The sequence below is a fragment of the Theobroma cacao genome, chromosome 1 (assembly GCF_000208745.1).
Source record: "Theobroma cacao cultivar B97-61/B2 chromosome 1, Criollo_cocoa_genome_V2, whole genome shotgun sequence".
Classification (NCBI taxonomy): Eukaryota; Viridiplantae; Streptophyta; class Magnoliopsida; order Malvales; family Malvaceae; genus Theobroma; species Theobroma cacao.
Genome location: NC_030850.1, coordinates 8,560,118 through 8,583,979, shown reverse-complemented (window position 1 = coordinate 8,583,979; position 23,862 = coordinate 8,560,118). Strand labels below are relative to the sequence as shown.

The 23,862-nt window shown below is 34.9% G+C and overlaps 3 protein-coding genes across 4 annotated transcripts; 2 read left to right on the top strand and 1 right to left on the bottom strand.

The window, feature by feature from the left end:
* LOC18612017 (VQ motif-containing protein 31) lies at positions 4,649-7,680 on the top strand. Its single transcript, XM_007048579.2, has 2 exons — positions 4,649-4,910; positions 6,496-7,680. Exon 2 carries the CDS (start codon positions 6,528-6,530, stop codon positions 7,041-7,043), a length of 516 nt encoding a protein of 171 aa, XP_007048641.1. The 5' UTR covers positions 4,649-4,910; positions 6,496-6,527; the 3' UTR covers positions 7,044-7,680.
* LOC18612015 (putative pentatricopeptide repeat-containing protein At5g08490) lies at positions 9,205-13,521 on the bottom strand. 2 transcript variants are annotated; one of them, XM_018123357.1, is made up of 2 exons: positions 9,762-13,521; positions 9,205-9,528 (listed from the first exon to the last, which is right to left on the bottom strand). In XM_018123357.1, the coding sequence occupies exon 1, from the start codon at positions 13,326-13,328 to the stop codon at positions 10,653-10,655; it is 2,676 nt and encodes an 891-aa protein (XP_017978846.1). In that variant the 5' UTR covers positions 13,329-13,521; the 3' UTR covers positions 9,205-9,528; positions 9,762-10,652. The 2 variants fall into 2 exon arrangements, with proteins under 2 accessions (XP_017978846.1, XP_017978852.1); XM_018123363.1 differs by having other exon boundaries at positions 9,205-13,168; positions 13,253-13,521.
* Positions 14,935-23,767, top strand: LOC18612014 (CLPTM1-like membrane protein cnrB). Its single transcript, XM_007048574.2, has 12 exons — positions 14,935-15,266; positions 15,374-15,520; positions 15,608-15,722; positions 15,808-15,902; positions 16,084-16,187; positions 16,326-16,363; positions 17,820-18,055; positions 19,818-19,911; positions 20,029-20,219; positions 20,881-21,100; positions 21,953-22,120; positions 23,345-23,767. The coding sequence occupies exons 1-12, from the start codon at positions 15,069-15,071 to the stop codon at positions 23,500-23,502; spliced, it is 1,764 nt and encodes a 587-aa protein (XP_007048636.1). The 5' UTR covers positions 14,935-15,068; the 3' UTR covers positions 23,503-23,767.

Here is a 23,862-nt window from a genome sequence, read left to right as displayed (position 1 = left end):
AATATTATAAAAAAATTCAAAAAAGTCTTTATATGTTATGGAAAAAATTTAAAGTTTTGGGTATTATGGAGATTTCTAACCGAACTAACCGAACTTACCGAACCTAAATAAGGGTATTATGGAGATTTTACATGAAAAAATCCTAAACCTAAATTATTTATTGTTGTTTATATCATATAAATTACATAAGTATTCATTTTATTTATTATAATTTTTTAGGGTCATTTTTAGTATTTTTGTAATATTGATTTATTTAAACAAATACAGTATAAATTAATATATACAAACAAAAAAAATAAAAAATTTGTTAAGTTCGATTTTTGAAAACCGAACCGAACTAATCGAATTAGTTCGGTTTCAGTTAGTTCGATTAGTTATATAGTTCAGTTCGGTTTCGGTTATTTTTAAAAAATTCGGTTATTGGGTATTCAAAACTAAACTAACCGAACTAACCATTTGCACACCCCTACCAACTACCGTATATCACTATAGAATTAATTTTATAGTCCGATTTATCGTGACTTATTATTATAATATGACAACATCTGTCATAAGAGTCTGATCTTGACTAAACCAGATTATCAAAAGAACGTTTAAATGTTAGAAATTGATTAAAATACCTTGACCTACATTTAGTGCATGGACTTACATATAATTTACCTTATTCACAGTGTCGATCCTTGCATCTGGTATCAATTTTGATGGATATAAATATATAAAAAAATCTTTTATCTTTCAAATATATGAAGAATTAAATGTACTTTGTGGAACACGTACCTATATCTTAGGGCCACTCTGGAATCCCTGTGTTTGCTGATTGAAATATCTTTCTACAATTTCTTTCATTTTGAAAACAAAACAGTTTCGCAGGCTTCATTAAATTTGCATGTATATTCATAGTTTCTTTCAATAAAACTGCTAGCACGCAGAGTCAAGAGCACTCCTTTACTCAGTCAACAATCAAGGTATTAATAGGATAAACATCTGAAGCAAAAGCCTCGAAAGCATTAAGTGGAGAAAGCATGCTGGTTGCTGATGCTACATTTGCTGTAGCCGTTTCTTCTTCAAACTCAATTTTCCCATCCTGATATAAACCCATGATTTTGTCTTTTAAGACAAAACATTTTTCTATGGGGTGACCAATTAAATGATGGTACTTGCAGTAGTTGGGGTCATTTACTCGATCAGCTTCTTCCGGTCGTTTCATCTCTGGCAATTGGATGAGCTTAGCTTTCAGAAGTTCTTCCAACATTCCTGTGATATTTGAGTCAGGGAAAGGATAACTTTTTCTCTTATCTTTCTTTCAAAAACACTTTTTTTTTTATCTTGTGAAGGATCGAGCTTCGTTTCTTGGGTTTTCTTTGAATTGGCAATCTCCTTGATAGGTTTGGTATTTACAGTCATAGACTGTTTTCCTTCACCCTTATCTGCCAAAGCTTTGTCCCCTTTACGGACATCTTGCTTACCTTTCCTTGGTTCTTGCACTAGAGGTCCTTGATTTCCAACTGCTGACATGCTTAATTCCATGTCATGAGTGCAAGTAGCTAATTCCTCAAAAGTTTTAGGCTTAATGCCTTGAAGAATATAGCGCAATCCCCAATTCATCTCCTGGATGCACATATCAAGAGCTGAGGACTCGGACAGTCGCTCTTTACAATTAAGACTGAGATTGCTCCACTTATGAATATAATCAATCACAGGGTCATCTTTCCATTGGCGTGAACTTGTGAGTTCAATCATGCTCACCACACGTTGAGTGCTACAGAAATGATTAAGGAACTCACATTTTAATTGTTTCCAATTATCAATCATCCCATGCTCTAAGTTTGTAATCAAAGGCATTGCCCTTTAAAGAGCGAACAAACTGCTTCACCATAAGATCACCATAAGTGCCAGTGTTGTTACAAGTTTCTACGAAGTGTGCAACATGTTGACGATGATTTCCTTTACCATCAAACTGTTGGAACTTTGGTAGCTGATAGTTTGGTGGCATCCTCATGTGATTAATCTTTTGAGAATATGGCTTGGCATAAGTGTATGAAGGCTGAGAGACATTCTCCACCTGTTCCTTGATGGCTTCCTTGATGAATTCTTTTAATTGGTTAGTGGTGACCACTTCATTAGATTTTTGTTGGAGATTATTTTCCATTTCCATAGTGGAATTCTCCTCATTATCTTGGCGTTGAGTTTGGCCAAGATCCATTGATGCCTTTCCAGTAAGACTACTATTTTTTGCCATCATTGAGGCAATTTGTTCATCTTTTTCTCTGATACTTGTTGTCAAAGATTCCACAGTCTTCGCAAGAAGCACAACTTGTTTTTCTAGAGATGTTGTTCCAGTTGTCATGACAACCATTATTCCAAAATCTACTTTTAACGAAGAACTTTGGCAAAGGGATGATGAAACAAAGCTACTACTTGAGTAGCCATCATGTTCCTTGAGTTGATTGGTACTTGATTCTTTGGAAGAAGCAAGTTGCATAGTAGAGGCTTTTTCAGAACTTGGGGAAGAAGCATCATACAAAAGATTTTGGTTGAGGACTAGGGGAGTTTGCTCATACAATTTAGTAAGAGCTTTTGTCTTTCTCCGAGTACCATATGGATGTGTTGGAACATTTGTGCTTGATGATGAGGTTGGAAAGACTGCAGGATTCGCTCTAGCAGGCTTGATAACAGGTTTATTGATGAGATTCTTCTTAGAAGCCATTTCAACTTGGAGATATTTGGAGATTTGCTTGAAGAAAGAAGATGAGAGGCAAAGATTGTCCCATCGGGCATGCCAAAAATTTGTACACACAAATTTCTCATCGAGATTTCTTGATTTGAGAATTATGAGACAAATACAAATAATTGATAATATAAGTTATAATCTCTGAAAATTCCTCTAATTAATTTCTTTAATTCGTCTTCAAGAGTCATGAACTTGGACTTGGTCTTGATCACGAACTTGCTTGATCTTCGCTTTAAGGGCCTTCATGACTTAATTTTGATCACGAACACTTGATCTTTGCTTCAAAAGTCTTGACGACTTAATCTTGATCACGAACATTGTATTTTGATCACGAACTTCGCTTGATATCTTAATCATGAACTTCATTGCTGCTTGATCACAAACTTTGTTGCCACTTGATCACGAACTTCACTGCCACTTGATCTTCGCTTTAGAAATCTTCTATTCTTCTTTATCTCTAGAATGCTCTCAATCTTCGAATGCCTCCAAATGAATCAAATGGCTTGGAGGAGCCCTTATTTATAATATTTGGTGGGAGACTTTGATGAGAATGTAATCTCTTTGAATTATCTCAAAAGTATTTTAATTTATTTAGAGATAAATTATGATGACTCATTAAAAGTCTTTTGATTGGCCGGATCTTGAGTCATTGAATTTTGATTAGCAGAAGTTAGATATTATCTCTAAATTATCTTAATTTATTTAGAGATAAATTAAATAATTAAATTTGATTTTTATCTCTAAATTAGTATAATTATTAGAGATAAATTAAATGACCAATAATTAAATTTTGATTGGTAAAAAATATGAATATTATCTCTAAATTATTTTGATTTATTTAGAGATAAATTGGATGACCAATAACTAATTTTTGATTGGTCAAAAATATGAATATTATCTACCAATAGGTGAATTGGTTCAACTATATGTCTTTAAAATAATCTAATCAATAAATTAATTATTTAATAATTGATTATATGATTATTAAATCCAGTGATGGCACGCAATTGGTTGATAATTTTTTTCTCTTTCAACATGCCGTCCATCCTCCTCTTATTTTAAACTCTTTCTTTTGGTTATTTTTTCCTCTTAGTTAGTAGTTAGCTAGCATGAAATCACTGTTCACATTAAGTAAATAATGACATGAGTCATACACTCTGCAGTTACCATTTTGATGAATCCTCTGCATAACAAAACTTATAAAATTGATTATCGACTACAATATATCACTATAGAATTAATTTTATAATCCGATTTATCGTGACTTATTCCTATAATACGATGGCGTCTGTCATAAGAATCTGATCTTGACTAAACCGTATTGTTAAAAGAACATTTAAAGATTAAAAATTGATTAAAATACCTTGACTTACATTTAGTGCTATGGACTTACGTATAATTTACCTTATTCACAGAGTCGACCCCTGCATTTGGTATCATATTTGATGGATATAAATATATAAAAAAAAATCTTTTATCTTTCAAATATATGAAGAATTAAATGTACTTTGTGGAACACGTACCTATATCTTAGGGCCACTCTGGAATCCCTGCGCTTGCTGGTTGAAATATCTTTCTACAATTTCTTTCGTTTTGAAAACAAAACAGTTATGGCAGGCTTCATTAAATTTGCATGTTTATTCATAGTTTCTTTCAATAAAACTGTTGGCACGCAGAGTCAAGAGCTCTCCTTTACCCAGTCAACAGTCAAGATATTAATAGGATAAACATCTGATTCTTAATAAGCAAAAGCCTCGAAAGGCAGTTACATGAACATGTAGGTAACTGAAAAAGGCAAGTTTTTATTTTTTTATTGTTGTTTTTTGGGCCTTTCCAACAAACAAAATGATATACATAGCTCAACCAACGGTTCCAAAACCAAAATGCCTTTTACTTTTTTTTTTTGGTTGAGTTTCATGTTGCCTTTTGGTTGTCCTAACTGACTCCTGAGTGTGTAGGCCAGGATACCTTCGCTTTATTTTAGTTGTAACTTGTAACCATTTCTCTTCCTTCTTTCTTCATTCAACAGTTTGTTTGTTTTTTCTCTTTTTAAATCTTCCTTGTTCTTCTCCTTCGTCTTAATTTGCCTATCATTTATATACCTATTGGAAGAGAACAGCTGAATTCACCATCTTTCCTTGTCATTGCCTTCTCACGGATTCCCAAAGGTCCTTCTGAGGTACGCTCTCAAAGCATTTCTCTTTCCTTGATTTCTTTTATCAGATTGTAATCTGTTGTGATCGGTCTTTATATCAGCAGGAAAATTTAAATTCTATAAGATTAATCGCATATGCGAACAGTCATGCATATTTTATTTTATTAATTACAGAAAGAATTTTGAATTAAGAGAGATTATTGTTTACTATTAAGTCAAATGCTTAACTGCATACGTATTTGCTTAACCAGGGAAAGATGAAAATTCTGAGTATATTTGTTTAATTAGGAGGAGATGAAGATTGTCAAAAGCGCTAGATACTAATTCATACAAACGGATCATTTGTGCTATAATGTGTTTTTAAATTTAGTAATACAAGTCAATTTTGCCTTAGACGTCTCTCTTCGTTTTCCTTTCCTGTATCCACCATACCTATCAGATTCTGTTTGGCTATATTTCTTGGGGAAACCAGAGGGAAAAACAGAATTGAGATCAGGATCAGGTGTTATGTCGTTTCTCATCTTCGCTGTCTACAGTTTGAGATTAGCACTGCTGAGGTTCTGCATTTTGATATAATAATATGGTATAAATTGAGAGGCATGGTCGAGTTAATATCAAATTTAAATTATTTTAAATTCATAAAAAAAAAAAAAATGTGTCTAATTTTAAGTAGTGATATAAGTGAAACGATGCGGATTTGTGGAAATTGCATTCTTGGCCGTATGCTTTGTCTTTGTCTTGTACCATTCCTTTTGTTTTTCCTTTTAATAAGTGAGGGTGATAAAAGACATTAATTTACTGATAAAAAAAAGAAACAAACTATGTAAAACAAAATTTGGAATGTATAGTGGAAAAAATCAAAATAATTATATAAAAAAAGTCTTGTTGAAAGTAAAAAAGGAAAAAATTTAAGAATTATTTGATAGAGACACATGGAAGCTAATATGTATTTAAATTTATTAGGAAAAGATAATAAAAAATACATTGCCCAACACAAAAATCAAATATAAAAGCATTTAAAAAAAAAATAAACGCAATACACACTGGAGGGCAAAGGAAAAGACCCTGCCTTTTAACCAGCCATGCACTTTTGTGCCTAGTACAATATTATGAATGTAGGCTTTTCTGCTAGTTGGGTCAAAAAGAGACCGACCCTGGTGCACCTGCCCAATCACCTGTGAAGAATTGTCAAGATGACTTAACTCCAGACAATATCTAACTTTCCCTAATTACTTGAAGAACATGCATTTAGGAAAATTCAGATGCAATTTACTTGGTCAATATCTTCCAGATTTCTTCTCATCATTCACCAATCAACTCCTTGCTGTGTGGTAGTTGTCATGATCTCAGCATAAACCATGATCTTTACTTTCAAGGATTGAGTTTTATATAGGCACTTTTTCGCCTAGCAGATCTCCTGTCAGGTTAAGGTAGGTATCTAAAGACAATAGCAAGCATACCCAACATGTTTTCCATCAGTATTCAATTAAAAAAAAAAAAAGTTCCATACATTTTAACTAAAAGAAATCATTCTCCAAATGTTTACTTTCTAACTGTATATCCTATAAATGAGACCAAATACCAATTTGCATGTGCAAACTTGTTGCAGGTCACTGTCTCGTCTAAAGAGATAAAGTGCCAATGGAAAAACCAGCAACCCAGGCTGCAACCTGTTGTAAACCCTTGACCACATTTGTGCAAACAGACTCAGATGCTTTCCGAGAGGTTGTGCAGCGGTTAACAGGCCCATCTGAGAGTGATGCAGCACAAGAAGGTGCAGCTATGAAGGTTCCAGGCTTAAAGAGGCCAACTTCTAAACTCCATGAAAGAAGGCAATACATGAGGCCCAAACTTGAGATAGTGAAACCCCCATTGAGTTTTAAACATGCTACATCACCATCAAGATCAGGAAACTCTGGTCTTCTCACAAGTCCCGTGGGCACTCCATCAACAATTTTCTCCATGCTATCCCTGCTAGAAGAGGAAAACAGAGAAGAATCAGCAAAAGGTGAATTGAACACAGAAGAAGAAGAAAAAGCTATCAAAGAGAGACGTTTTTATCTGCATCCATCACCACGGTCAAGAGCAGCAAAAATGGAACCAGAATTACTTGATTTGTTTCCAATAACATCTCCAAGAACAAATGATAAAGCATGATTTTACTTTTTCTTTTTCAGGAACTAATCATACCTTTTACTTATACTAATAAAACTTGTAAATCTATTTGCCTCATCAATGGTCTTTGATGTCATGTCTGAATTTCCGATGACAAATGCATGATAAGGATTATAAAAGCTAAATGCTCTTCAAAATAACAATAGAAGTAGAGTGCAGGTCAAATGCCAACTAGATGCATTTACTGATCTGTGGGTCATAAAAGCTACACTCTCTTCAACATAGCAAGGTGTAATCTGTTGTCCATCATACCATATTTCCCTTCTCACTGCCATTATGAATTATGGAAATAGGTAATCAATATTTTTTAGTATTTCAATTGCATGATAAACTTTTTAAGTGTTAAGAGAGTGTATCGTTGATGCTACATAACAGATACGTAAATAACCATGACGAAAAGTAATTCAAAGATGGTTCTTAATCTGAAACAGAGGTGGAATTAAAGAAGATATTGGTGAAGAAGAAAAGATATGAGCTTCACACCTAGGGTTAAGGCTTAGAGTTGCTTCATAGAATCCCAAAGAAAGCATAAAAGGCAAAGAATAAAAGCAGCTGAAGTTGTCATAACAGATACTCTATTAACTAAAGGAGTTCCATAATATTTTATAGAGTTCTAGTATTATTACAAGCAGTAGAGATCCAAAGTGCAAAACTATCAATCAAACTGGAAACTTGGCCATGTTCCTACTGAATTTTGCTTTGACTTTCCTAGAGCCTTTTGCAGGAAAAAAGAGAGGAGGAAGCCATCTAAGAAGGACACATGGACCCCTCCCCCCCGGGGCTTTCTCAAACTTAACACAGATGGAGCTGCTCGAGGCAAGCCAGGCCTGCAGGCAACGAGGGAGCCATTAGAGATCACCTAGGCATCATCAGAGGTGTTTTCTCTCATGCCATTGGAGTAGAGGACTCTAACTTTGCTGAATTTCAAGCCATTCAAAGGGGAATTAAGTTCTTTCTTGACTCTCCATGGGCATCCTCCCATAAATTGGAAGTTGAGAGTGATTCTTCTAACGCAATTCTCTGGGCCCAGAATCACCAAAAAGTCCCTTGGCGCATGAAGCTCATCTCCAACTCCATTGAAAGCTGTGCCAGCAATATTTTGGTCCTCTCCTTCACCCATATCAGACGTGAAGCTAACTCACTTGCAGATGGGCTCGCACAGGCTGGTGTTGCAAGAGAATCAAACTTCAATGCTTACTTTGAATTTGACTTGGGGGTGGAAAACGGTTAAATGGGCTCTTGTTTTATTACGTCAATGCTGTTTTTCTTACTAGGGATTTCTTTAGTTTGGGTGTCCAGTGTTATTGTAAGATGAATGATCAACTGATGTACCTTATGGTTGGCATATCAGAAATCATCTGATTTTTGCCAGTCCTTACGCCAAGGACTCTTTTTGGTTTTGTAAGCCACTGCAGCTTACCTTTTGTCTCTCATGTGAGACATTTAATAATATCATCACTTTTCAAAAAAAAAAAAATTTGACTTAAAACTACTACTTAACTAAAACTAAAAACCAAAGTGAGTCCATTACAAGAATAACAACGACCTAGACCCAAAGAAAATAAAGCCAACAACTTCCTACCTTAAGAACATATATAGAGCTTGAGAATATCTGTACTAACTTAATAAAGTCAACATTTAAACCTGAAGAAAATGGTAAACAAATAATGCCACAGCTTCCTATCTTAAGAAACATAAAATAGAATTTGATAGTAACTATACTAGCATAATAGTTTAATAAATCAGTCCAGCATCACAGGAAGACCATAATTTTCTGATTTTCTTAGAATTTAGTCTTGACTTTGTTTAATATTTTTGATGTCTCAACTGATTTTCAAGATTTTCTTTGAGCTAAACTTGAGTTCCGCTTGATTGAAGCCCTATGCTCCCCTTACTAAGCTGAGCATAAACTGTAACAATAATTTTTCTTTTCTTGGGTCAGCTCATTTGCAGCTTTAGTATTGACAAAAACCTAAAAGAATACTCAGTACCAACAGAATTTTATACTACTTCAGATGTAAGATGCAGTAACATGTTTGTTAATCCAGGCAAGAAGACCATGAAAAATAGATTATTCTAAAGTCATAATGCAGATCAAATGCAAAAAACATACTTCACATATGGTGACTTATGAGGAGAAGAAAATACAAACTGTATGATGGAACCTGATATTTCTGAAGTTGCAACCAAGTGAGCAAAACCACTTCAGCGTCCCGTACATTCTTCAAAATTTTAACTTAAAATAAATTGAACTTTTGTGGAAAAGTTACACAGAATCCTTGGCTATTGAACATCAAAACAATATCTAATCTTCAAGCATTCAACTTACTAATTCACACTACCAACAAAGATGACACTATCTCCTCTATGAAGACAGCCTGCTAACAGTTCATGGGCTCATTCAACTTCAAAAACAAAAATTATTAAGTTTCCAAACAAGTCTTGGTCCTGGTCATTGCAGAATCACCTTCAAAATGAAAAACAGGACATAAGTCAAAAACAATATATAGAAATTCCAACAATTTGTTTCAAGTTAACTAAATCACTGCAGAAGCAGAAAACCAATTCTGACACTTGACTGAAATCTTGGATATTTCTATTTAATACATCTGTCGAAGTTGAGGAACACCAACTTCAACCATTAAGACTAGATTCAGTTGAGGTAAAATGGATTTGATCCACTAAGTAGAATGCCCTTACCACCAAAAACAAAAAAAAGCATTCAGTCTGTCAAGATTATGACCAATAACATCCAAGGTTATTGACATTTTAGTCGCATTTTCCTTCTTTATGAAGCTCTAAATGCCATAAGTGAATATGTTAATCTTATCAAACAGAAATCGCTCCTTGATTTGTTGACCCCAGGTACTCAATGTACTATAGATAATTTTTCTCTTAGGACGAAAACAGTCTCCGGCTATGAAGTCGTTATTTCTCTTCTCAACCTCAATCTGGCTGCATCCTGCAGGTTTTATAAATCTCTTGTTCTCATCAGTTTTCTCACCTCCATGTCACCATCTGATCTAGCATCTGCCACATATAGGCTTAACATTACAACATAGTTCCAATCTAGCATCTGCCACAAGCTCTAAATGCCATAATTGAACATGTTGATCTTATCAAACAGAAATCGCTCCTTGATTTGTTGATCCCAGGTACTTAATGTACTATAGATAATTTACCTCTTGGGATGCAAACAATCTCCAGCTGTGAAGACGTTATTTCTCTTCCCCACCTCAATCCAGCTGCATCCTGCAGGTTGTTTTCAATCTCTTGTACTCATCAGTTTTCTCACCTCCATCCCATCTAGCATCCGCCACATATTGGTTTGACATTACCACATTGTTCCCAATATTATTAGCTTCAATTTGAAAGAGGTGGTCTGCCACAACACGGTCCAATTCCACCTCATGATCAGTCCTACAGGCACCCAACGATGTCCCCCACACATTAGCATTAGCTTCAACAGACATCCCAACAACCAAAGATTATGCAGCATGGATTTTACCTCCTCAAGCTAAAAGATCCACAATGCAAGCATATTGCTTAATTTCATCCCATAAGTAGTCTCTAGTTACCTTTTATGAAGCTCTAAATGCCATAAGGGAACATGTTGATCTTATCAAATAGAAATGGTTCCTTGATTTGTTGAGCCAAGGTACTTAATGTACTATAGATAATTTTCCTCTCAGGATGCAAACAGTCTCCAGCTATGAAGACGTTATTTCTCTTCTTCACCTCAATCCAGCTGCATCCTGCAGGTTTTCTCAAATCTCTTGTTCTCATCAGTTTTCTCACCTCCATGACACCATCCCATCTAGCATCTGCCGCATATAGGTTTGACATTACCACATAGTTCCCAATATTATTAGCGTCAATTTGAAAAAGGTGGTCTGCCACAACACGGCCCAATTCCACCTCATGATGAGTCCTACAGGCACCCAACAATGTCCCCCACACCATAGCATTAGCTTCAACAGACATACCAGCAACCAAAGAATATGCATCATTGATTCGACCTCCTCGAGCTAGAAGGTCCACAATGCAAGCATAATGTTCTATGCTTGGTTTCATTCCATGAGCAGTCTCTAGTGAATACAAAATTTTCAACCCTTCATCTACAAGGCCAGCATGACAGCAAGCAGATAAAATGGCAGTAATGATAACATGATCAGGCTTCACCCCTGACTCAAGCATAAAAGAGAAATGGCAAAGTGCTTCCTCTCCCATACCGTGCATGGCATACCCACCAATCATAGAAGTGAACATAACCAGATCCTTAACAGGAGTTGACTGGAAAAGCTTATGAGCACTCCATATTCTGCCACATTTTGCATATACATCCAAAAGAGCTCCATTTAAGCGAGCATCTTGAAAACAAGCTCTTATCACATAACCATGGCACTGCCTCAACAAGTAAACAGAGGCCAGTTGAGCACATACTGGAAGGATGCTCATAATAGTCACTACATCAGGCTTCATTCCTTGAGCTTGTAACTCATGGAAAAGGCTGAGAGCCAGACCAGGACAATCATTTTCAGCACATGCTTGAACCATCAAATTCCAAGAGGTGAGATCCCTCACAGACATCCCATTAAAAATCATAAATGCATCATCATGTGATCCAGAATTCACATAAGCTGAGATCATTGAATTGAATGTAACCAAATTCTTCCTCCCTGAAAAACTATGAAAAATCCTTGAAGCATATCCCATATTACCACATTTAGCATATGCATCAATTATCGCATTTATAACAGCAGGTTCACTATTACCTTGTAAAAAACCAGCCTTGAGGCAATAGCAATGAGTTTCTTTAACCTTTACTAGACTTGAAACACAGACACAAAACCGTAATATGGCTAAGAAGGTGATGAAATCAGGCCTAAGTCCTTCCCCAAGCATAAAGCTTAAAAGTTCCTGAAACCGAGAATCATATTCACACTCTGCAAAGGCATCAAGAACGGAATTCCATGATACCAAGTCTCTCCAAGGAATCATCAAAAATGTCTGATAAGCTGCTCCTATGTCATTGCACTTTGCATAGAAACTAATAAGGGAATTTTCCAACGCTGTATCTGCATATAAGCAAGAATGTCGAAGAATATACCCGTGGATCACTTTTCCAACCTGCAGATCCTTTAAGTGTGCACAAGCAGAAAGAATGCTAACAAGAGTAACAGAATTTGGCCCAAACATATTTGCAGAGAGTAATTCTAGAAACAAATCCAAAGCTCTCAACCAATAACCATTTGCCACATATCCAGCAATAATAGCGTTCCATGAAACCAAATCTCTTGATTCCATCTTTTGAAACACTAATTCCGCTTTATCCATATGCCCAACTTTCAAATAGTAGCTCACCAAGGCATTGCAGACTGAAACATCTGCTCCTATATCAGTTCTTCTCAGCAAAAAACAATGAACCTCCTTCCCCAAGTAGCAGGCAACATTCTTATCTAAAGTAGCACAAACAAGTAGAATATTCACAATCGTTGAATCATTTGGCGCTATTGGTCCTTTCAGCATCTTCCTGAACAATCTAAATGCATCATCCATCAAATTATTCTCAGAAAAACCTGCAATGATTGCATTCCACGAAACAACATCTTTGTCACTAATGCTACAGAAAACAGCATATGCATCTTCTTTTACTAGTCCACATTTTGCATACATCGATATTAGTGCATTCCCAACAAGGGTATGTGCATCCAATCCGGACTTAATCACGTAGGAGTGCACAACCTTTCCTCCATCTATGTCTCCTAACCGAGCATACAAAGGAAGAACAATAGCAACTGTGACAGGATTGGGCTTTGCTTCATTGGAAACAGGCATTGAACTAAACAAACGAAGAACTTGATCATTATATTCCCGATAACCAGCCAACCCGGATAAGACAATGTTCCAAACAACAGGATCAGAAGTAGAAGTACCCATTTGACTAAACAGTTTCTGACAATCACCGAGAGCTCCAGATTTAGCATACATGTTAAGCAGGGCTTTGGACACAGAGTGGCAAGAGACATGACCCAGTTTCACTGCACAACTGTGGAGAGCCCTTCCGAAAAGGGTGGTACGAAGGGCAGCGCAGGATTTGAGAATAGCTGCAAGAACTTGGTGGTCAAGTCCAAAACTTGATGAACACCGCACCTTCTGAACGAAAAGGAACAAAGCTTGATAATGCCTACCATGTCTGGTGCAGTCATTGAGCATACTAACCCAAGCTTTGGACACTATCCCTGGCGGAAGCATTTCCCCAAGCATCTCCTGCGCATGGAAACGGAAAGAAAACAAAAGTTTAAGTTAGTCGGCGCAAATTGCTACGCCGATTCAATTATCGGTAATTCGGAGGCCGCGTTTGCACTCATTCCCGCTAATACTATCTTTCATAACAATCGATGCCCATGCATCTAAAATGAATTAAAATAGATTTTATGCACATTTTAAGATATAACAAGCAATTTATACCCGCACGTTGTCTTTGTGAAAATATTAATGGAAGGAAATATCATTATTTATAGTATTCTAATAATTGATACAATAAGTAATATAAACTTTAGGATATATTTAATATAATAGGCGAAACATGTTATATGACAGTAACAAATTTAGCTTTTATGATTGTTAAAGTATGGTTGATTAATAATATAAAAAATAACTTTACCCAAATTTTGTATATCTAGCAGTTAAATAAAATTTTAAAAAGTATAATACTTAAAAAAATTTATTAACTATCAACAAATGTTAAATAAATTTTATTTTTTTTAATTTACTTTCAATCAAATTTTTATATTTTTATTTTAAATTTAATCAAAATATTATTTGTTATTTTATATCACATGATATGTTGACATATTAATGTAACATGATAACATAGTTATATAACATTTTTACTATCTCGTCACATAAATATAAAATAATAAATAATATTTTAATAAATAATAATTAATTAATCGTTAGTTATAAAAGTATATTTGATTTGAAATATATATAAAAATGTGATTGAAAGTAATACAAAATATATTTAAATTTTATTAAATAATTTAAATTTTTTTAAATATTATATCAATTTAAAAATATGTTTTTCTTTTATAAAAAAATATTTTTTTTCTCCTTAATAGATTATGGTACACTAAACATTAAAGAAACTCAATCCACTTTTATTTTTATTATTATTAATTTGACTCAAGCATAGGAAGAGAATTGTATTTCTAAAGGGCATTTAAGATGCCACAAAACCAAACCATATTAAGAACAAAGTTTAATCCCATTTAAATACAAACTATTTTAATTAAATTTAGTTGAAACTAATAAAAAGGGTACATTTATTCTTCCTCTTCAGAAAATTGCCATTCATGCCTTGAAAAAATTGCTAAAGCTTAAAAGAGATGTGACAAAGAAAAATGAATTTAAGTTTTGTATAAACATATTTAAATATTCACGTATAGATACATTTACAAACGTGTTTACAATTATTGAAAATATGTATTTAAAATTAAAATGAAATCAAATTATTAATTCAATCTTATTTGAAAATTTTAAAATTTTTTTAATATCTAATAAGAAAATAATACCTTTTTTTTATTTCAAATGGAATGTTATTTGTTGAATTATCTCTGAAAAAAATTATAGTAAAAAGGTTGTAAATAAGAAAGAATCTGAATCTTGAACGTGGATGGATGGAAAATGGGAATTTGAGGAATTATAAGGAAAGAAAGTGGTGGACCTTCGAAATTGCAAAAGGCCTTAGCTTGATTGGCGAGAGGATGAAGCAAAGAGGCAAGAGGCAGGAGGCAACTGTAGTGTAGTTTAAGATGGCCCAAACTCAGCTACTTTATTAGAAGGGGACAGCCTTTTTCTCCGATAAAATAAACAAAAATATCTCTCTCTCTCTCCCCCACTTATAGCCTTTGTATTGTTTTGGTTTCGCCTACAAAGCAACAGCCTTCTTTTTCTTGAAGCTCTTAGAAACCCCATCTGAGGGAGTGACAAGTTAAGAAGAAGATGGCGCCGCCAGCAGCAGCGGCCGGAGGAGGACAGCAACCGCGGCAGCAGCAACAGCAAGGTGGATTTGGACAGACCATAACTGGAATCATAAGGATCGCCGTCTTTTGGTACTTCGCTTCCAAATTCTTCTCTCCAAAGAAGCCCGCCGACCCTTCTCACCTCATCTCCAATCTCTTCCAGAAGGGCGAGCCCCTGGTATGTTGGTTTCCAACGAAATTCGTAAAGCGGATCAAACTAAATCAAACATGAATTTCCTCTTTCCCTATTTTCCTTGTTCTATCATTTTGTTGGTCTGTTTTCAGGATATGTGGTTATATCTGTCTGAGCACGAAAAATTCAATGACTTTGGGAACGAAGCTTCTCTTGTATGGCATGAAACTAATATTCCTTATGCCACTTGGGGTCCTGAAAGCACCCGTACTCTTTCTTTGAAGTACCATCCGTCTGAGGTATCTGGAATTATTTGCTTGCAATTGGTTGTTGCCCTCTCTCTCTCTCTTAGAAAACATGAAGATAATGATGTGTTAATTTTTCAGGCCTTGAAAAACAATGGCAGTCTCTATGCCCACGTTTTCTTTGCACGCTTGGGTTACCCTGTAGATCCAAATGACCCTGAATACCAGCCTCAATCTGGCTTTGGGCGGACTTACTGTAAGTCTCCCTGTCTGTCAATAGATTCTTTTCCCTTTGCTGGAGATTAATGGTGATCAAGGAACTTCCTTTTAATTGATTTCAGCTGTTGTGACATATTTGCCCAAGTCAAGATCAGAGAAGAGGAAGAGTCTTCTCGGAAACTCCAAAGATGATGAAGGGGTTGAACCAGTGGCTATGGTTTGTTCTTCACTAGCATAACTTATTTCATTGAAGGGTTTTTGGTGTTCCTTTATGTTTGAATTTTGTTCGACATTCTTCATGATAGCATTTAATATATTTCTATTCTTGTATGTGCTTTCATTTCTGTTTAATTTTTGCAACAATATAATGATCTTAGCGTGGAATCATGTTGCTTCAGGTGGCTGATAATGCTGAAGCTGACTCTAAAGATGATGGCCCTGTTGAGTGGGTTGCTTATTGGAAACCAAATATTACTATTAACTTGGTTGAAGATTTCACACGGTATGTTTCTGCTTAATGTCATGTTTCTGTAATATTCTGTGAACAATATGATCGGTGTTGGTATCCTAACTTTGTGGCATGATTTATGTCACTTTTTTTGGAAAATAAGCTAATTTTTTGGCCTTTTTTCTTTACCAGATATGGGCATAATGCTGTACCACCAAATGTTGCTCCTTGTATCCTTATGTTCCTTACTTTTTTTCATTCTATGTCGCAATTAATGGCTATTTCATCCTATATAATTTTGCAGTTTACTGGTTGACTCTTATTAGTGCTTATTTTGTTCTTAAAGAAAATTTACATGGTATGATTTGGATCTAGGGACATCCTTTACTTGTAACTGAGTCCAGTTTTGGCTGTAGAAATTTGGTCAAAATTTGGTCTTAGGGCATGCAAGTAAAGAAGTGTATGGTATTTCATAATTGTTTCGTCATCCAAATTTAACTTCTGTTCTGTTATGGCTTATATTTCACTCCTAAAATTTGGTTTTGCAACTATTGACTACATTATCGTTTATGATTCATACTTAAATCGTTTGCATGCACAAGCTCATGCAGAAAGGGATGTACATTTTTGTCTGACTAGCATCCCTTGATATAACGGGTAACTATTTTAAGGACATGAAACATCTAGCTTTCTGTGCAACTAGGTGAAATGCTTCTTTTATATCACTAGCTGTCTGCACATTGCACATTTGGGTGCTTAAAAATAAGAACTTGATAAAAAGGGAAAAAAATAGAAAAAAAATACTATTTATTCTAAGGAACAAGTATCATGCAGATAGAAAACGAGAGAAAGCATAGGAAAAGTGGGCGGCTAGTATTTTCTGACTTTTATGTATCTGAGTGAGATTAAAATGTTATTTTACCAATATTTTTACCATAGCTAGATTATAGTTCAGCTCAGACAGTCGTGTCATACATTGGATAGATAGTAACTTGGTGACTACCAGCCCAGCAATTCTCATCATAAATTTGATAGTAAATAGTGAAGACAAGCTCAGCCATTCTCATCATACATTAGTTTAAATACAAATCATATTGGGGTTAATCTAGGAAGGAAGCTCAGAGTAAAAAGAATCGAAGTTTTGAAGCTATTTTGGTGTATCATATTTTCTATTAGCAATCATCAACCAGAATATTAAATTTTATTGTTTTTCTGCCATAATAACATTTCTATGCTTGAGAACTAATTTAGCTCATCTCAACTCTACTAGGTCTTTATCCCAATTCCCAATGTAGTTGGGTTTGGGCTATATGAATTTTTTTCTCCACTCTGACTGGTTAAGGTTCTATGTTGAAGAACTGTTATTTTCTTTGTTTTAGTATATTGTTGTGCCAAAATGATCAATTGTTAGCATATTGATCCAATAAAAATTTTAACCATAATTTGTTGGAGATCGATTTAGATGATTGCAGTGTATGGCCTAAACTTGCTTGCTGTCAAAGATCTGCATTCTTTTACACAGATTCTAGGTAGCTTTTATTTTTTGATTCGAAATGATCTTGCTGGATAGTATGTTTGTTGAGTTGGACCAATATTTGGTGATCTGATAGTTACCTTTGGTGGCTACTATTAATGTGTTAGAGCTGCAGATACACAGCTTTGATTTTCTTGACTTCAGATTTGCAGACTTAAATATTGAGCCTAGTACAGGAAATTACTACCCAACCATCTTCTTTAATGAATTTTGGTTACTTAGAGATAAGCTTATTGCAATCAATGAATCAGTGACAGAATTGCCTCTTAATTTGGGGGTTGGCCCCATAAGCATGATGAAGTGGCAACTATTCCTGCAGATTGACCAGTCATTCCAAATCCATCGTAGTTATGGAAGCATGCTTGAAGGCGAGGCTGATGAACTGAAGGTATTTCTTCTATTACCATGGAAACTTTAGAAATCTTAGAAATGATTATGAAGTTTGACCAGCTAAACAGATTTAAGATATGGTCATATGATACTTGTACTTTAAAGTTACATTATCAGAAGTTAAAAACTAAAAAGAAATTTCGTTTTGCATAAGAAAGCAAATGATTATGGGATGTGGGGACAGTTCTTATCATGAGTCTGTTTGACTTTGATACACAAGCCTTTATCATCAAGAGTGGAATGGCAGGCTCTCTCATTTTAGAGAAGAGGTCCGAAATACTTTAGCTGGAGTCTGAATTTCTGGGATGAACCTAAATAAGCATGCTTCATGGGAAACATGCTTAACATGCCATAAGTGAGTGTCGAGTCTTACATCAGATATGTACTAGGCCAAAACCTTGGGCATATATAGAGGGATGGTTATCTCACCTATTAGGCTAGTCTTTTGGGTTGAGCGCTAGGCCTGTAACAAGGGGTAAAAGAGCCATGTTGGGGGTGTCATGTGGACTTGAGGGCAGTATGGCATTGACCCCTCATGGGCTGTGGGTTCTACTAATGTGACAAGGATGTCCATGATTGGTCTGGGGAGCTATCATGTGGCTAAAGTATGTGAGAGTCCAATCGAATTTGTACTAGGGTGAACTTGGACATATATAGAGGGATGGTCACCTCATAGGCTAGTTTGCTAGGTTGAGCCCCAGGCCTGTGACACATATATGTTGCTCAAAGTCCTATGTTCTCATTTATAGGTGACTAGTATTTGTTGACACGTGTTACACGTGAATATTTTTTTTAACTTATTTTGACATAATAATTATATATAAATGCAAGTTAATGCTTTGAAGGTATAAAGTTTGAAGAATAAATAATTGAAATTTTGCAATATCATCTATAAATTATTCAATACTTTTAGAATTAAGGAAAAATGTTTTTTAATAAAAATCGTTCAATGCAATTAGAATTTTTATTTACAAATTGGATGAATTTTATTAACATTTTTAATGAAAATTGTGCGATGCAATTAGAATTCTTATTTATTTACAAATTAGATAAATCTTATTAATATTGATAATAAAAAAAATTTCAAAATGGGAAATTTAGAAAAACAATTAGCAAATATGACTATTTCAGCGATCAAAAAGTTTTCCAACAACCGTACTTTTATATATATCATAGATGTGTAATGTAGGTGCTAGATATTTGTTATCTATCAGGCTCTTATCCTCGTTTGAAAGAGCCTATGGATAATTTTGATTTAACTCTAGTTTTTAATGTTCTTTTGTGTAGATTCTTTGTACTTTTTTGCCTTCCATTAACTTTGTTACCTATTTTAAGAGGGGAAAAGTTAAATTAAAGGGCAGAAGAAAATGCAATCCCCAATTCACTGCCATACCAGCAAATAGAACCCTAAATTAATCTATATGTCACTGGGTTGTTTTTCAAAAGCTGGGTTGATAATTTCCACGGTTGGATCTTAGGATCTAGATATTGGATTGTTGTGATTAATTGTTGTTTATTAATTGGATTATCTATATGTTCAGACTGCTTGTAGTTTTCTTGAATTGAGAACATGCCATGCTCGTCAGTTGATGAGGGAAATAAAATAAGTCATTGGTAGTGATCCACAGATGTTGAAACAGCTTATCATTTATTGTTGGTTTGGTTGAATGGTGCTCGAAACTTCTATCTTGAAGTTAAGAATTTTTTTATTCCAGTTTATCTTTTCAAATGCTGACTATTTACTTGATAAATTAATGTAGAGGGTCTTCTTGGAAGGAAATCCTTACTTGCTGGTGATCACAATGATCGTTTCTTTGCTTCATTCTGTGTTCGACTTCTTGGCTTTCAAGAATGGTAAACTATGATTTCTATATTTATGAAAATGTTTTGTTCCATGCATGAATGGTTTTTGATAATTGCATTATACGGTTTCGAAACATAGCTTTAGTATGTTGGTTTTCTTCTCTGCAGATATCCAATTTTGGAACAAAAATAAGTCTATGGAAGGACTGTCTGCAAAGTCTGTTGTTGTGAGCTTTTTGTGTCAGTTCATTGTTTTCCTCTATCTACTTGATAATGAGACCTCATGGATGATACTGGCAAGCTCTGGAGTTGGTTGCTGCATCGAATTTTGGAAAATCGGGAAAGCAATGCACATAGAGGTCTGAGTCCATACTTGCACTTCTTTTGCTGGTTGTCAATTAAATTTTGGGCACCCTTCCAAAAAAGAAAAGAAAAAAAGACCAGCTTTTAGATGCACTTATACTGAAAGTTTGAGATTAACAATTTCCATTCTTATTAAGTGCTTAATGTTCAAGACCATTATTTTGATATTTGCTAGTATATCTAGTATACATTCATATTCTACCTGTAACTGAGTACAGCAAATCATTGTTTTTCAATCTGCTGTCAAATGTTTAGGGGGCATATTATCACATAAATGCCTTTTCTATGCATGCCTCTTTTTTACAGCCCTCATTCTTCTATTCTTTTTTCATTTTTGTTGCTTGAAAGATATCAATAGAGCCTTCATTCTTATTTACTTGTCATCTTGGCATACCATTCTAATTATTAGTCTGAAACTACATCTGAAAGTCTGTATTCTGGTCATGTTTTGGTAGTGCCAGAAGTACATTCGTGAAATGTTGCATAGATCCTATTTCTTCATCATCTTTCCTTTGAAACCCATTTTTCAGTACTTGATGGCATTACATCTAGGCAAGAGTATCAAATTTTGTAATAATTTTGGTTATATATCTGCCAACTTTTAATTAATTTATTGCGGCAGTATCAAATTCTGTAATAATTCTTTTTCATCTTCAGATTGATAGAAGTGGAAAGATACCTATGTTGAGGTTCCGAGATCGTGACTCATATGCGAGCAATAAAACTAAGGAATATGATGATCTAGCGATGAAGTATTTGTCCTATGTGCTCTTCTTCCTTGTTGCATGCTTTTCTGTTTATTCCCTTATGTATGAGCGCCATAAGAGCTGGTATTCTTGGATTCTCTCTTCACTCACAAGCTGTGTATACATGTTTGGTAAGCCATCTGTTATTTCTCTTTTCTTGCTTTGATACTTCTGTTGGTGACCTACTGCTGACTAAAACTTATTAATGTAGTGAAAGCTTGATGTCATGAAATTTGGAGAAGAAAATTACAATTAATACTAAAACTTTTCTTTCCATGGGAGCCTTCTGGTGTTGGGATCTGCCCCTTTGTTTTTTTTTTTTTTTACCCTTCAGTAAAGCCTTGGAGCTTTGGTCACTGTTTCTTTGTTTCCCTTAAGACTGTCTAGCTAGTATAAGAACTCTGGCCTATTTGGGCACAATCAACATCAATATCTGACTAGTTGTGACATGATGTGCTGTTTTGTTTGGCCAAACAAATATGATGAATCATGTCTGTCATCAGGCTTAGGAAAGAGCTCCTGAGAGGCAACCAAGTACTGCTGTTAGGTAGAGGACAAACCTTATAACAGGGAGGGCAAGGACACTTCAAGATTAACATTTCTAGTGGAACAGGGGACCATTACTTGTTGAAGTCAAACTTGGGTTGCCTGTTTCATAATATCTGATCATTACATGAATATTTTTATGATTAGGTTTATTAGTTATACATCAGGAAGAGAAAGGGGCCACCTGAATAATGATGAATTTGACTCTGTCCGTATGGCTACATGACTTGGTTTGATCAATGAAGTCACCTCAATTCTGCTTGTTATATGGAAACTTTTAGTTCCTTTACATCTATAATTCTTATAGAAAGTTTTTGCCTTTTTCTTTTTTTTGCTTCCAACTGTTTCCTCTATACAGAAACTTATCGCTTGCTGAGTTTTTGATTGTGTCATATTTAAACTGCAATAATGTTGCTTTCCTTCTGTATTTTTGGCAGGTTTTATCATGATGTGCCCTCAACTGTTCATAAACTATAAGCTTAAGTCTGTGGCTCATTTACCCTGGAGGCAGATGACATACAAGTTCCTCAACACCATCATTGATGATCTCTTTGCATTCGTCATAAAAATGCCTACACTTCATAGGCTTTCTGTCTTCCGTGATGGTAAGATATAATTCTTTCTTGTTTTATCTTGTTTTATTCTTTGCTTGGTTAGGAAGCTGAAAAGGAGGAAGTAAAATCCAGTGACTAAGCTTCAAAGTAGGAAAGTGGTTATGAATCTACCCATTAGATTGAAAAATTTTCCATCCTTTCCTTTTTTCCATCCTACCAAGAAAATCTTCATATGTTTTGGAATTATAACTCGAATGGACACAGAGGGCAGAATGGCCCACCATCTGAAATTTGTTTAATCTAGTAATTACAAATAATTATGGAAGAGCCTCAGTAAACCAGAAATTTGAAATACCAAAAACAAAAAGGAAAAAGATATTTGCAACTCATAACCTTGGGATATACAGTTGAGATAAATGCTGGCGTGAACCTTACTTTCATCAGCCATTATATATATTCACACTTAAAAGGTAAGAGCTGGGTTGGTCTCTCACCAACTTGGTCTCTTCAAAATGAGTTGGTCTCTGCTTAACAGTTTGGATGTTTCTTGACCATTTCTTTTATCCTCTGGAGTTATTTATCACTTTGTATCTAATTGTATAAAGTGATTGTAATGATGGAAACTCGAATGTGTAGTTTTGTTTTAAACTCACCTTTTTTCTCTCCCCAGAACTGTCAATTCACATGGACTATATCTCATGATGTAATCTGCAATATATGTGGATTTTTCTTTGGCTGGAGAAAAGTGTGCTAGAGTTGGCACAGAGAGATCATTATAGCTAGTATTTTCCTTTACAGTGAAAATAATTGAGAGTCTTGAAATATGTCTGATTTCCCTTTAAGTGTTTTCTTTTTCCTTTTTTGTTTGATTGTTTCAAGTAAAATGCTTTTCAATTACTAAATTTTGGGAGTAGTTTTCAAAGAAGAAAAACAAGCAGAAACTGGCATATGAAAACTGGCAAAACTACAAACAATGTTGTCCAGCTATTAGAATCATTCAAGTGCTATTGAGAAAGCTGGTGTTTTGAATAGAACAAAAGGTTTAGTTTTTATGCCAGAAAGTGGTTACTTTGATGTGATGATGGAGGCTGAGGGTTTGGTCTGGTCTTGTGTTAATCTCTCTCTCAGATGCTTAAATGCAGATCTCACTTGGACTGTTGACAATATCTTATTTGTCCCTGCTGTAATCTCGTTCTGTATTAGACTGTTGTGTCAGAATATTGTATATTCCGTGCAAATGACTGATTTTGAGTGTAAATTCTGATTATCTTGCAGATCTTATATTTATGATCTATCTGTACCAAAGGTGGGTATACCCTGTGGATAAGAAACGTATAAATGAATTCGGCTTTGGAGGTGAGGATGATCAGGCATCTGGCAGTACAGATGTGACTACCACTACTAGTAATGAAGAAGACAAGAAAACGAACTGAGAGCTTTGTTTTTGTTTTTGTTTTTGTTTTGTTTTCTATCAATTAGTTTAGCTTTCTTTAGCAACCCTTTTTGTTTTTGTTATTTTTGGGGATGTAATTCAAATAGTGTTGGCTTTTTTGTTTTAGAAAGTAATGTTGGAAAATTATAGCAGACAGGCTTGGTTATAGGGCCATTGCTTCGGTCTCATATTTGTGAGCTAACATGGTTGTACTGTGTATCAACATCAGTTACAATTTCCTAATTTTCTTGGCCTTTTAACGCTTATCACCCATACTCTCTAGGGAGCAAGCTGTATTACTTGTTGGCGGAGCTTTGGGTCCTCTTTCATCTCTCATAAATGTATCTGGTTTTTTTGGCAG